Source organism: Mastigoproctus giganteus, chromosome 10 (assembly GCF_048544385.1).
Source record: "Mastigoproctus giganteus isolate SK-2022 chromosome 10, ASM4854438v1, whole genome shotgun sequence".
NCBI lineage: Eukaryota > Metazoa > Arthropoda > Arachnida > Uropygi > Thelyphonidae > Mastigoproctus > Mastigoproctus giganteus.
Window position 1 is genome coordinate 175189992 of NC_143584.1, and position 14798 is coordinate 175204789.

At 37.2% G+C, this 14798-nt stretch overlaps 1 protein-coding gene across 1 annotated transcript in view; it reads left to right on the top strand.

Moving 5' to 3' along the window:
* Window positions 1–14798, top strand: part of LOC150079543 (heat shock protein 60A-like) — a 141202-nt gene that overhangs the window by 69449 nt on the left and 56955 nt on the right. Inside the window, exon 7 of the mRNA XM_090383571.1 lies at window positions 9887–10055. Coding sequence (XP_090239697.1) covers window positions 9887–10055 — 169 coding nt within the window. The remainder of the gene's footprint in view (window positions 1–9886; window positions 10056–14798) is intronic.

Genomic DNA, 14798 nt, shown 5'->3' on the forward strand with positions numbered 1-14798 from the left:
GAAGCTAATAGCCTAAATAAATTTAAGGCTGAGCTGGATAGGCATATGGAACGAATGGAGGGATGAAATGGGAGGGTTTATTTTGGCTGATGCTGCATAAGCTTGCTTTCTTGCGTCATATGCCTATGCTAATGCTAAAAACACTAAATTAATTCAATCTTAATCACTTCCTCATGTTTCTCTTAATCACCAATATCAATTCTCTTCACAACAGTAATCCATAAGTCACTAACTAATAATTCCATGTAATTTCTCTTAATTTAGCGATATCAATTTTCTTTACAACTTCAACCAATAAACCAACTCAATACTAAACATTTCCTTGTTTCTCGTGTTTCTTCAACTTCAGTCTTATTCTAAAATAATCTCCCACTTTATCTAAGTACTGTTTCCAAAACAACGCAGTTCAGAGGACTTACCTTCCTTCTCTTTCATGGCAGGATTCCTTTATGTAGGTTTCTTCTACGGATTGCAGTGATCTTTCTCGCTCTCTTCTTAGTTGAACTCTGCATCTCTGCTATATAGCTCTTCCAGTACTCTCTTATTTCGGGTTTTTGGAACAGTTCTCTTTTAATACTGAAGGAAATTATCACAGCAGTAGTAGAAGCCATGGCACTATCTGACTGGCTTGTTATTCAACTTCCGGATTAACTTCTAGCACGGGAACATGCCTGGCGGAACCCTTCACTATACAGCTGGACACTCTCAGAACAGGATCCAAAATGAACCAAGAACTACCATTGGAGGTCTGCAACCCCTCCGAACAACAACCACAAACCTCCTCTTTTGGTGCGTGCACCTTATTTATTTCCTTCTCATTTATTTATTTATTGAACTAATTGCAAGTTACAATCACCCCTTGTACTACTTTTTTATATGCAGGCTTATGTGCAAACCCCAGAGGGGTTTGCACATAAGCTTGCATATAAAAAAGAAATTTAAACCTGACCCAATCACGGTGTTATCTTTAAACTCACTCTTCTTCCTTTGGTGGGGAAAAACAGAATATTTTTCCCACGCAACGAAACGCTTTCATCTTTACCTGTTCACAATACCTTTGAACTGCCCCATATCAACACCCTTTCCCAAAATGCAAAGTGTCGCATCCTCAAGTAGCGGTGTAATGGAGGGATTAGCTTCCACACACACACACTATACTTACTAAGAGATTTATATTTGTAAAATTTTATGTCGTACAGTTTCATGACGTTTTCAGGTTTCCGTTGCATTTGTACTATGTATAACAATCCCTCATTTGCAAATTCAGCAGTATTAATGATTTATTGTTGTCGATTTTATAACCTTTATGTGAATAAATTATGGATAATTATTTTTTAAATTAGTACCGAAAAACTGGTATTTTTGCCTCAATACTGGGATTTGAATAACAGGGGGAAAAAATGACCGGTATTCAGAATCTCAGTATTGTAAGCCCTAGTTCATGTGACATCTTATACCTGTGATAGGCCTATACCTTGAAGAATATTTCTTAATTGGTATGAAAAGCCTAGTAGCTTCTTTGATTAATTCCTTGAATGTTTCTGAGACCGCTGTAGTCACCTTTACCCGCAAGTGGGAATTATTTAAAGATGTCGGTGGTTACATCTTTAAATGATCACTGTCACCAAGTGGTTCCTTTATCTGAAGATTCTTAATCCATGAATATTAACTGCTGATAATCAAATCAAATTAGCATTGGCATTAGTAGAGGCATATATGATGCAAGAAAGCAAGCGTATACAGCATCAACCAAAAAAAAGAAAAAGCATCCCATTTCACCCATCCATTTGCTCGAAAAATTTGTCCACTTCTTCCTTGAATTTATTGAAGCTATCAACTTTCACAACGACGGATGGAAGTATTTGTTCCAGTATTCAACTACTCGCTGACTCTAATCTTCCACACATCTATTCAACAACTGCCTTTCTCAATTTCAGTTTGTGCCCCCTCAGTTTTATAATCACAGCAAGAGGAAGAATCCCGTCAGCGTTGAGCCTCCTCAATCCATTCAAGGCCTTATACGCCTCAATCAAATCACCTCGCAGGTGCCTGGTCTCCAGATGCTGCAATTTGCAAAACTTACGCCTTTCTTTGTAAGAGCACCCCTTTGTTCTCACAAGTCTTGTTGCCCTTTTCTGTACTCAAGGTGTGACCTGACCATTGCCTTATACAAGGGGATAATCACCTCATTATTCCTGCTCTCAAAATTCCTGTATATCATTGACTACTCTGGCAACCTGTCTGCACTGTTCAGAAAACTTCATATCTCACTGCACAATTACCCCCAGGTCTCTTTCATTTTCCCCTACCCTGAGTGTAACACCATCCAATTGATCCATTTCTCTGGGGTTACTGCTATCCATATGCAGTACTTTGCATTTGTCAATGTTAGACTTCAGTTGCCACTTCTCAGCCCATCTATCCAACTTTTGCAGATCCTGTTGCAGCAGCCTACTGTCATTACTGTTATTAACAACACCGCCAACTTTTGTATCATCTGCAAACTTTGACATTAAGCTTGATATACCTTCACCAATATCATTGATAAATATACAAAAGAACAATGGGCCCAATACCAAACCCTGGGGAACTCCACTAATAACAAGGGACTTTGTGGACTAATAACATTGGTCCACGAAGAGTGGTGTCCTGGTCTGATGAGTACCGTTTCCAGTTATTTTGAGCTGACTGGAGGATGTGTGTGTATCTGACAGAAACTGCACAAAGCTATTCACCTGGCACATGTTGGGACCTCTGGTACATCTAGACTCATTTCTGAACAGTCCAGGTTACGTGTCCATCCATGCAGACCATCAGCATGGTCAGTGCTGTAGTGACTAGAACATGGTTCGAAGAACATTTTGCAGATTTTATCACCATGGAATGGCTTCCCCTTTCACCGGACATGAATCTTTGAAATGCTGTAGAAACGTCTGTTCTTTGGGCTTTGGATGCTCCACCCAGGAATGCGACAGAATTATGGACAGTGGTGCATCAAGCATGGATGGAAATACTTGTGGAATGCTTTCATGAACTAGTGGCACCTCCGTAGCCAGGTGGGCAGGAGTGGCAGTGCGTAGCACATGCTTCTTGATTAGACCGGGGTTCGAGCCCATGACTGCCGCATATCCCCGGAGCTATATGGCCTTTGTTGCTAATGCTCCTAAAAACCAAATAACAAACAAACATGAACTAGTGGGCTCAATGCCTCGCTGTGTGACTTCTGTTATCTGGGCGAAGGGTGGGCCCTACCCATTACTAAGTACGTATCCCACGATTTCTGTCCATTCAGTGTATATCACAGATGTGGAGGTGGGGGGGGGAGTCCTGTGGGTTATTCTGGAATTTTCAGCCCCCCACAACATCTCTCGCTCTCTTGATTAATAGTTTTGCTTGGGTAGCATCATTATTTATCTTTTCTTAGCATTTGGTGAATATTTGAATATCACTGGTCAACACCAAAAATGTTTCTGACTTGAAAATAGTCAATTCTTAATTTCAGCATGAGAAAACGAATATAACATTTAAAACTCTTAGTTTTCAGTTCTACCATATAGCCCCTCTTATGATTTAGGGGGATATTGGTGAATACTAGGGAATTTTAGAGTCCAGAGAATAGATAGGTTGGTAACACTGAAACAGGAACCAGTACGCCATGTTTGTTTGTTTGTTTTTTTTTTTAATTTCTGTGTATCATTTACCTTGCAACTGATGTTATGAGTGATGTTCATTTTTTTTTTTTCAGGTTTATAGACAAGAATTATGTAAAAAGCCAGGTGTCACGTAAATGTGTTAACAGTGTTGACAATTTTTGTTGTGTGTGTGGCGATGTGACATTTTCCCCTCAGAAACGCCAATTGATTCCATTTGTGAAGACAACCTACTACCATTATTTTGGCTGTAAGGTAGGGGATGAAGGCAAACCCTGGGCACCTCATATTTGCTGTAACAAGTGCTGTAAATCTCATGGATGATTGAATAAAAGAGGACATTCAATGCCTTTTGCCATCCCATTGATTTGGAGGGAGCCATCAAATCATATATTTGACTTATTTCTGCATGGTGCCTCCTCTTCAGCATGGCATTTCGAAAAAAAAAGGAAGTGGACTGTGGAATGCTCCAACATCCCGTCAGCTATCCGACCAGTGGCACATGGGGATGGTCTGACTGTACCTTGCCCTCCAGAAGAGTACACTTTGGAGTGTGAGGAATGATGGTCAACCTGGGCCTTCACCATCATAGGATCATGATTTTGTGCCAGAACTTGAGTTGCCGAGTGAGTCGCACAGAATTACTCAAGGTGAACTAAGTGATCTAATTAGAGACCTAGATCTCTGCTTCTGGGATTAGAGCTCCAACAGTGGAATCTTCTGCAACCACATGTCAAGTTCCGTGCACTGGAGCAGGCAGAATGCTTTGACTCCATATTTTAAAAGTGAAAACAACTTTGTTGCCTGCTGTGATGTCAGTGGTTTGATGACAGCTTTGAATGTGGAGCACAACCCACAGGACTGGAGGCTATTCGTCAAAGCTAAGTTTAAAAGCTGTTTTGCTCCACAATGGCAACGCTCTTCCTTCAATTTCTCTAGGCCATGCTGTCCACATGAAGGAGACATGAGAATATGAAATTAATTCTGGAAGCAATGGAGTACAAAGACCACCATTGGCAGACCTGTGGAGTGTCAAAGGTGATTGCAATATTGCTGGGTATACACAAAGTACTGCTGTTTCCTGTGTGATTGGGACAGTTGGGCTAGGTCCTCACACCATATAAGAGAAAAGTCTGGCCTCTAAGGGAAAATCTGCAATCTGCACCCTGTGGGAAAAAATATCCAGCACAATCCTCTGGTTGATTGAAGCAAAATTCTTCTGTCCCCTTTACCCATCTAACTGGGACTCGTGAAGAACTTTGTTGGAGAAGCTTTCAAGTACTTGAGAGGACAATTTCCACTGTTGAGTGATGCTACGGTTAAGGAAGGGATCTTTCTCTGTCTGCAAATTCATGAACTTTTATTGAAGGATGAAAACAGAGAGTCCTCCAGGGTTAATGAGAACGCAGCTTGGGATGCCTTTAAAAGTGTTGTGCATGACTTCCTGGGAAACCGAAGAGCTGGAAACTATGTTGAGACTGTGAACAACCTTCTAGAAAAGTAATCAATTAGGCTGCAACATATCACTGAAAATCCACTTTCTCTACTCTCATCTGGACTTCTTCCCTGACAACTCTGGTGCAGTGAGTGATGAGCGCAGTGAGCGATTCCACCAAGACAGTGGAAGGAAGAAGATATCCGAGTAGGTGGAACGCTTCTACACTTGCTGACTACTGTTGGACAGTAACAAGAGATGCTCCGGAAGTGGAATACTAGCAACACGCAAAAAGAAGCCGCTGTCGTGAATCGGCACATATTGGGAAATTACTTTTGGTCCCTGTGCAGTTTTCTTGTGTTCTTGTTTATTTTTACTTTTTAATTAAAAACAACTGATTTATGTTGTATCAAGAAAATGTAAATATGAGATTGTTTTAATATTACTTTTTACTTCTACTACTGAAATTACTATATTCTTAGATAATAGCAAAAGTACTGTATCTCAAAAACTAGAGCTAATAAAAAATTTCTAAAGTCATATTCATTTTTCTCGACCCAAAATTAGTAAAGTTTGTCTATTTTAAGAAAGGAAACAAATTCAAGGAATTTTTTTGAACAGTGAGATTGGCTTGCTATAAAAGACAATATAGATTTCATTTTTCTCTTATCTACAATAAATGCTAAATGATGATTGTAATTGAATTATTTTACTAGCTAACACTTAATCATCATTTACCATGGCTCCCAGTACAGCAGGCCCATTTGTCCTCATACAATAAATGCCTTGCTTATTGTTATTTCCACCCCTGTGGATCAGGTAGAGTTCATTACATTCCAAATAATCAGTTTACCGCGGTCAATTTAGATTCCTCTTCATTGCCTCCCGTTTCTTAAAAATCCATGAAGAGGCTTTACTACTTACAATAACCCACCAGATCTTTCTGAAATTGGCCCAGATCCACTATGACATACTGAAAATTAGCAGTCACTAACTTGGCAAGGACCACCGAACTCATTTTGAGTATTAGACTTTAAGAGCTGAGCTTATGACTCCATGCCTGGATATGAGTACACCCTCTGACATTGTGTTGATTTCTGCCCTGCTCCTCCTACTCAAAGACCAATTTCACATCCAAGATGATACAGTCTGCTTTTTTTTTTTTTTTTCAATCTCTGCTCTGGGATAGAACACTAGTTTTGCATCAGGATCAGCAGGGGGTGTCTTGTTTTGAGCCCTGTTCACCATTATTATCATGCCTTACGTTGTCTCCAGGTACAGCCTACTGTGTAATGCTGGCTACCTCAAACTGCTGACAGATACAAGTCAATCCAGGTGATAACAGTAAAACCTTACGAATAAATTCACAACTCAGATGTTGAGCTGTACTGTGTAGGCTTTAACCTTCAAATAAATCCACACAGGTAAATATACAGGGTGATTTTAAATTATTGTTGTGGTTTCCGTGGCCTATAATTTTCAAATCGGAAACAACAAAATAAAACTGCTTGCGGAAATTGAAAGTGTAACTCAGTACTGCAGAAAGCTAAAACAACTTCAACATGCATGCCTTTCATTACACGTAAGATGTCCAGGTGATGTTCAATTTTCAGCATTTGTGGTGTAACTGTGTCGATCGCAGCAACACTGAGCTTCAGTTCATCGAGGGAAATCACAGGGGTCTTGTACACAATGTCCTTCGTGTATCCCCCACAGGAAGAAAGATCGGGTGAGCGCGGAGGCCACAGAATCTGTCCACCGCGCCCAACCCACCTTCCAGAAAAAAGCATGTCAAGAAATTCTCGGACAACAAAAGCCCAGTTTAGCAGTGCGCTATCTTGCTGAACACATTTGGCTGATGATTTTCAACTGGGGTAACAGATACAGCTGTAGCATGTCCAGATAGATCACCGCTGTCACTGTTTTTTCCACAAAGAAAAAGTGCCCCAAAACTTCCAAACACAACAAAGCACACCAGACAATGACTTTTGGACTATCTCTTTCAACTTATTGAATGGCATGAGAGTTTTCTGATCCCCATATTCTGCAGTTATGACGATTTAACCTCCCTGATATGTAAAATGTTGCTTCATCACTAAATCTCCATCCCTGAAGGTAATTTTCATCGCTTCGACATTTGACAAAATGCCTTGGAAACGGCTGTGTTTATTGTTTGGCTTTAAAGCCTACACAATCTGCAATTTGTAGACATGGAGGTGAAGGCGGTTATGAATAACCCTCCAAACAGTTTTGTGGTATACCTAACTGCAAGGAAGCTTGTCTAGTTGATTTTTATGGGCTTCGAGAAAGCGCTTCGTGGATTCAATCATCTTTCTGCAAAGTGCCCGGTCTTCCCGCTCTTTTTCTGTACAGAACACTGCCAGTCTCTTGAAATTGCTTCAACCAATGTCGGATAGCATTATCTGAAGGTGGATCTTTTCCATACTGAGTTCTGTAATGACGTTGCATTGTGATAACGGACTGTTTCGAAAAACCAAAGTACGGACATTGCCTTCTCTTGAACAGTCACCATTTTGAAGTAATGCCATCAATATCCCCCAGACATCAATGTGGCGAGTACGGCATTGCCAAATAAAACTTTGAGGTACATTTTCATATTCCGTAAGCAGTTTTATTTTGCCATTTCCGGTTTGAAAATTATAGGCCATGGAAACCCTGACAATAATTTAGAATCACCTTGTATTCCTTAACCTGTGCTGACAAGACAATGTTTGGTTCAGAGGAGTTGTAGCACCAGATGTGTTCTCCTGCACCAATCTGGAAGCTCTATTTGACCATACGATGCCATTCAATAGCCATACTGGTAAAATCAGTACCGGCAACTCTGTTTGCAAACATTTGCTGTAACAAACATCACAATCCATTCAAAATTTCTTAGTTTCCAATAGATAGAGTTCCTTATAAAACGCAATGCCAAACATGTAGTGAACATAATTGTAAGATTTAAATAAATAAATAAACTTCTAAAAAATGTATTCATTACAATAATTATCAGAAAATTATTATATGATAATTATACCGAATTGGTTTGGTTAATAAAACTAATCTAGCCAGTAAAAAAACGTTGGTTTGCATGCCACGCTGCATAGAATGTTGAACTCTGATGAAGATATCGAGTAAAAGTTGAATACATATGTATGTGCAGTACATATATTATGTTAGTACTAATTTTTTTTATTTCTATTTTGTAACTCGGTTTTTAATTAAAATTAGCAAGTTCAATATTTTTTTTATTTTTTTTTTTATTTTAAGTTCTGTATCGTGTACGATAAACCATATAATGTATACATACATTAAAATAAAACATTGTATAGACCATTTGATGATTAGTACATGGCATTTAATGCTTTAAATTGGCTTGTAATGTATACGATATGTATCGTAGAAGCTCAGGAATGCAAGATACACATAATGAACGTCTTTGAATGGAACTTGTTCGTAAACCGAGAGTTGCCTGTCTCAGATGGATCTCAAAGCAGCAATTGCTACGTTTGAGATCCCACCATCCTTAAGAGATCCTTCGTTTCCAGTTTGTTCTTTGTGGAACAGAAATACGGTACCCAGTCACCTAACAACCTTGAGCACACTGTACACCCCCAAATACTGGCTGTTGAAATGGGCCAGTGCCAATTGTTATCTTCCTCCTGTTGCTACAGTGATTAACATGACACAAGCATTAGGGATCAGAAGAATGAAGTCCTTGATCATGGAGAGAGGCTAGTTTTTAGAGCTAAACTACTCGCTGACCAGATATCATCCCTCGATATTTGAGATACCTCCTGCCAGCAGAAGTAGATGTCTGTTACTTTTACCTAATATTGTAATCAAGAAATAGTAACAAGGATTTGTCCCTTTTTTTTTTTCTTTTATTTCTTTTTTTTTTTTTTTATATTCACTACACAAATTTTATGTGACTGAAATGCAAAAATAATGGCAGTATGTCATTTTTATTTTTCTTATGAATAGCACTCTTTGCATATTGCCTCCTGCATGTACCAAGGAATGCCTGCTTAAATTCATTTGGGGTGGGGGATCACCATGGACCAACATTTAGTATTTTGGCTGATGTCATATATGACACACAACTCTTAACTGTTATTAGGCTTTCCCTCCTTCATAGAATTGTAAAATAATCTTTGGCCTCCTCTCTGCTGTTGTGGCATCAGTTTTATTGCTATGATGCATGTGCTACATGTTGGAGCTTTTTTGATAATGTAGAATGCTGTTGTTGACACCTTTAAATGCAACACACTGTGATTAGCAGATTTACTGTTTGTGGCTGCAAACTCTACTGGAATTTCTCTTAATTTCTGGTTGTGTTGGTGAGTGATTAACTTTGAGAAGGTTTTGATAGTGGAGAATATGCTGTTGCAGTGAAAAGCAGTGTTTTATCACATGAACAATATTATTTAGTTTTGCAGCTCCCCTCAGCTTTCATAAAGTAAACAGAACTATACAATGGACAAAAGAGAGAAGAAAAAGCAGCACATACAAGACCAAAGACACCATTAAGAAAGTACAAAAAAGTAACAGCTGTTAATCTCCAACCATTGAGTCACCTGGATTAAATGTTTTCCTGCAGGACTTGTTAGTCAGTGCAGTCCCATTGCCAGGTTAAAGATTGCATGGTGGCAGTGATGCAAAAATATGTGTACATTGAAGTTACAGAGAGGATATTGGTGTCTGTTCTGGCAGTAATCATTAAATTTCATAAATATTAATATTTTAATAATTCTGTTCTTGAAATTAATGCTTTTTTGTGTATTTCTCATTAATTTAGGTGCTAAAGTAGAATATCAGGATGCTTTGGTCTTGGTTAATGAAAACAAAATTTCTAGTATTCAGTCCATTATTCCTGCTCTGGAACTTGCTAATTCACAGCGAAAACCACTTGTAATTATAGCAGAAGATATAGATGGCGAAGCTCTCAGTACTCTAGTTCTGAACAGGTTAGTGCAGGAAATTGTTTTATTATTGTTATTAAAATCTCTTATTGGGCAGTGAATTCAGTAATTCTTAAATCATCCATTACAGTTCTGACAACCACAAGATGCAAAACTGGTTTTTAAAGTTTCTCTGATTTCTATAGGTTGCTTTAAAAAGACCAGTAGTTACATAGACAGCTTTATGTAAACCAAAGAAATTGAAAAGTGGTTCTGACATTTTGTAAAGCATGAAATAATCTGCCCAGGTGATTTGATTCTATTGACCATAACCTGTTGAACTGATTATACTGTTGATAGGCCACATAATGTGGTGTATTCAGGTAGAATTTCAAGATAGACCACATTCCTATGGGTATACCTTGGGGTTCATCGTTGGGTCTGTTGCTATTCAACATTTACATATATAAATGATCTGGCTTACACTGACTTTCCTGAGAGAGTAAAAATCACTTTATGCAGAGAATATAAAATTATACAGCAAAACCTCATTGGTTTGAAATCAAAGGGGCCAAAATACATCCATTGCAATTTAAACAGGTTTGAAATATACATGTTCAGAACATCCTGGTATTGATTAATGAAGAGAAATTTTTTCATCTCTCTTTATTAACATGCAGAATTTTTGTAATTCTCATTTAAAATAGACATTTGTGAATATACAGTTAATTATGCTCTGAATAAATTCAGTAATTTTTCCCACATGCTAACATGTTTGCTAAGTTTTGCTTTTTCTGCTGATGAATGGTCCAGTGCATACAAGCTATATGTAAAAATTGCTGTTTTGTTTTTTGTATAATTATTGAATCTCTGAGAGAGCGAGATGATCTATTTTTATATATTATTTACTGATTAACACTTGTAATACAAGCAAAAATGTGACATTTCCTCTTCTATTTTGCATTATCTCTTACTAAATAAAGTAAATTAAAGTTCATTAATTAAATGTGAATTGCTGTTACTGTGCAAGTCTGGGATCAGTTGACATCGCTTTAGAACAGCTGTGGGTAGTAGACAGAAAAATGCCTGGAGTACAGCTAAAAAATGTTTGATTGTAGTTGCAAAATTTTACCTTGATATATTTTTCATCTTTTAGCTTGGCTTGGCAGAGTACTACTGAAAACGAGAGAAAAACTCTTGAAGCAGTTTGATAGTTAGTTCCTTCTGTGTGTAGACTTAATTTACACACAAAAGACTATTATGGTAGCAAAAATGAAACTCTGCAATTTTTATTATTACAAGAAATTAGAAGGATTTTGCGTGCCTCAATGTGAATTCTGTACAAAGAATACCTGGGTTGGAGAATTGCATGCACCCATAATGTAAGTTAGTTACATGAATTCTCCATGATTTTGCATGCAGGTCTTAAAGCAGTAAATAGAAATCAAGTTTGAAGGTGCCATATACTGTATAATGATTTGCATTGCGGCCCATCCGACATTAAATTAATAAGGACATACCATATACAGGTAGTTCCCGACTTTACAAGTTAATTCGTTCCTAGCATGTGCTCATAAAGTGTGAATTTATTTCCCATAGACATGATATTAAAAATAGGAGTTAGGTTCTCAACAATGAAATTAGTTTGTTTAAACAATGATTGATTTATCCAAAGAAATGAAAACATAGCCTGTAAAATCAAGCAAAATAGAAATTAGTCTTCTTCAGAAATACTTCAAGAGGTATTTGTTTCCAGGGTAATCTTTTCTTTTCTTTATAAATTTCAATAAGCATTTTTTTAACGGCACGCACAAATTGCAACTAACACGGTTTGCACGGAGTAACACGTTTACGAAGCTTTAAAAAAAAAGGAATGAAGAGAAGATTCTGAATTTTTTTTTTTTTTTTTTTTTTAATGTAATTGAAGATGTCAGTAAGGGGAAACGCATTTCACCATAACGTAAAAAAACCACACGAACCAGCTATTGGTATTTTTGCAAATGCAATACCATTGAGTTTACCGCCTATTTATAATTGATTGCAGTACAGAAAAGCCAGTAAACTGGATAAAGTGCAAGTTGTTTTTATTGTTTATGGTCATGACCTCCAGAAATGTGCTTTAGAAAATATCAAGAAGCCGTTAAAAATTGGTTCTTATAACAGAACATACGATAACGATGAAAGTGTAGTGCATTTACATGATTTGAATTGGTAACTAATACAATTTACACTATAAAAATGACCTTTTAGAGGGTTATATAGCAAAGACTTCAACTTTCGAGGTCGTGAAGTAGTAGTAGTAGTAGTAGTGGCATGTGATGCAAGAAAGCAAGTGTATGAGCTTATGCAGCATCAGCCAAAAAAAAAAAAAAACACCACACCATTCCCTCCAAGTGCCTGTCCAGATTTTTATAGGCTTAAGTGCTTAAGCCTTAAAAAAATCTTTGAACACCTTCAGTTTTCAGCCATATAATAATTTTTTAAAAAATTATTATATGGCTGAGAATAATTTTTAAAAAAATTATTTGGGACTCTGTAAAAGTATAATATTCAAACCAAACTTATAACTAGAAAATTGTTTCTGATTTAGGTGCATCTTTTGCAAATAATTGCAATTTCAAAAAAATTGTGCCAAAGACCCCATACACTTATACCTACACCATTAATTTGATATTAACTGCATAATCATGGGTTCAAAATAAAATAACTTCAAAAAATCACAGAATACTGTGGTTTTAGAGTGCAGTCATTATAAACATCAACATAAGTAATTTTGATGCTGTGTTCTGTGACTTGGCCCCATTTCAGTTGAACTGCAAGCCAACATGAATTTTCACTGTTTTACCACAATGTCCACTTAATCAGCAAAGGTATTTTACAGATGCTTTTGCCTAGTATTTTGTGATGGGGATGTGCCAAATTAATGGAACTTTGGGCGAAATCTCTCTCTCTTGTACTAGAATGCATTTAAATTTTGCCCATTTTTGAGCAGCAAATTTAGCAATGCAGCTAAATTCAGGTTAGGCATAACTGCAGCAGTTTAAAAACTGATGAAAAATGGTGGAAGGAGCTTTCTCCCCAAAAGTGGGAAGTGAATAAAATGGAGAATGTTATCATATTTTATATAAAACAATTGTAGGGCATAAAAGGAGAATAGAAGAAAATTTATTAATCACTTTTTTACACTTGATGCAATTAAACACAGAAAAGGGAACCAGCAGAAGAATTCTTCTGCTGGTTCCCTTTTCTGTGTACAGCCACTTCTCTTGTAATGTGCCCTTTCAGCTGAACAGTGTAGACATACTTTTGTGGTTTACAATTTGCCTTTCTCGTCTCACAAAAAAATTGGGAGCGTATTGTCAGGTTATCTCGGTGGCCAAGGAATAGGTTCATCTCTACCTCGAATATGTGGATGGCGCTGCAGTTGTGGAGGTGAACGGACACATCAGCAAGAAGCTCCACTTGATGTAAACGGCAGACAGTAACCAACGACAGCACGGGGGATTTCTTGGATTTTCCAGCTTCAAAAACCAAAGAACTTGGATTCTTCCTGTTGTGTGCAGATGAAAACAACTAGTATTACTCAGGTAAGCTGGTTAGTTATTAGTTATTTTTAGCTATTGTTGGTTTTTTGAATGCATTTATGTGCAGTAAGATTGTTACAGCGTTAGCGGTACTATTGCAACACCTCAAAATTTTTCAAAAATTGGGATAAATTTGTTGATAAAAAATAGCTGGATACATCTTATTTGTGGGGGGAAATGTGAATTTCGGCTTAGATTAAATATGTACAGGTAGTTCTCAACTTTACGAGTTAATTCGTTCCTAGCATGTGCTCGTAAAGCGGGAATATATTTCCCATAGACATAAGGTTGAAAATAGGAGTTATGTTCTCAACAATGAAATTAGTTAGCTAATTAGTTTATGTTTAAACAATGATTGATTTATCCAAAGAAGTGAAAACGTAGCTTGTAAAATCAAGCAAATTATAATAATAGAGAAATTATTTATGACTTACAAATGTTAAAGAATGTTTATTCTTCATCATCGACTAAATGCACAGTCGTTATTGGCTCGGCACTTGTTGGTTTGTTGCACAAGGAGTAGTCTTCAGAAATGCTTCAAGAGGCATTTGTTTCCAAGAAAATCTTCTCTTTTCATTATAAATTTCAATAGCATACATAAGCATTTTTTAACAGAACGCACAAAATGCAACTAACACGATTTGTGCGGAGTAACAAGTTTACGAAGCAAAAGGAATGAGAAAATTCTGAAAATTTATTTGTTTTTTATACGAGTGAAGATTTCAGTAAAGGGCAAACACATTTCACCATAATAACATAAAAACCCACACAATTCCAGCTGTCTGTATTTTCACAAATGCAATAACATCGTGTTTACTACCCGTTTATAATTGCTTGCACTAACAGAAAAGCCCAATAAACTGGAAAGTGCAAATTGTTTTTATTGGTTTAAGGTCGTGACTTCTAGAATGTGTTTTAGAAAAATATCACAAAGCCATTCAAAATTGGTTCTTATAACAGAACATATGATAGCGATGAAAGTGTAGTGTGTTTAATGATTTGAATTCGTAACTTTGACATTGGTGTTACTCTTGCCACCAGTTCAGTACCTTATAAAATTACAAACTGATGTGTTCAGCCGGTCTGGACCACGTCAGATCATAGAGCCCATCGCCTTCAAACTAAACAGACAAAAACAGCAGATCTGTCTATCCCACGGAAAAAAAACTGAGGAAGCAGGCAGTCCCCTGGTGGGGCCCTGAACTGACTTTACTTGGGAGAAGGG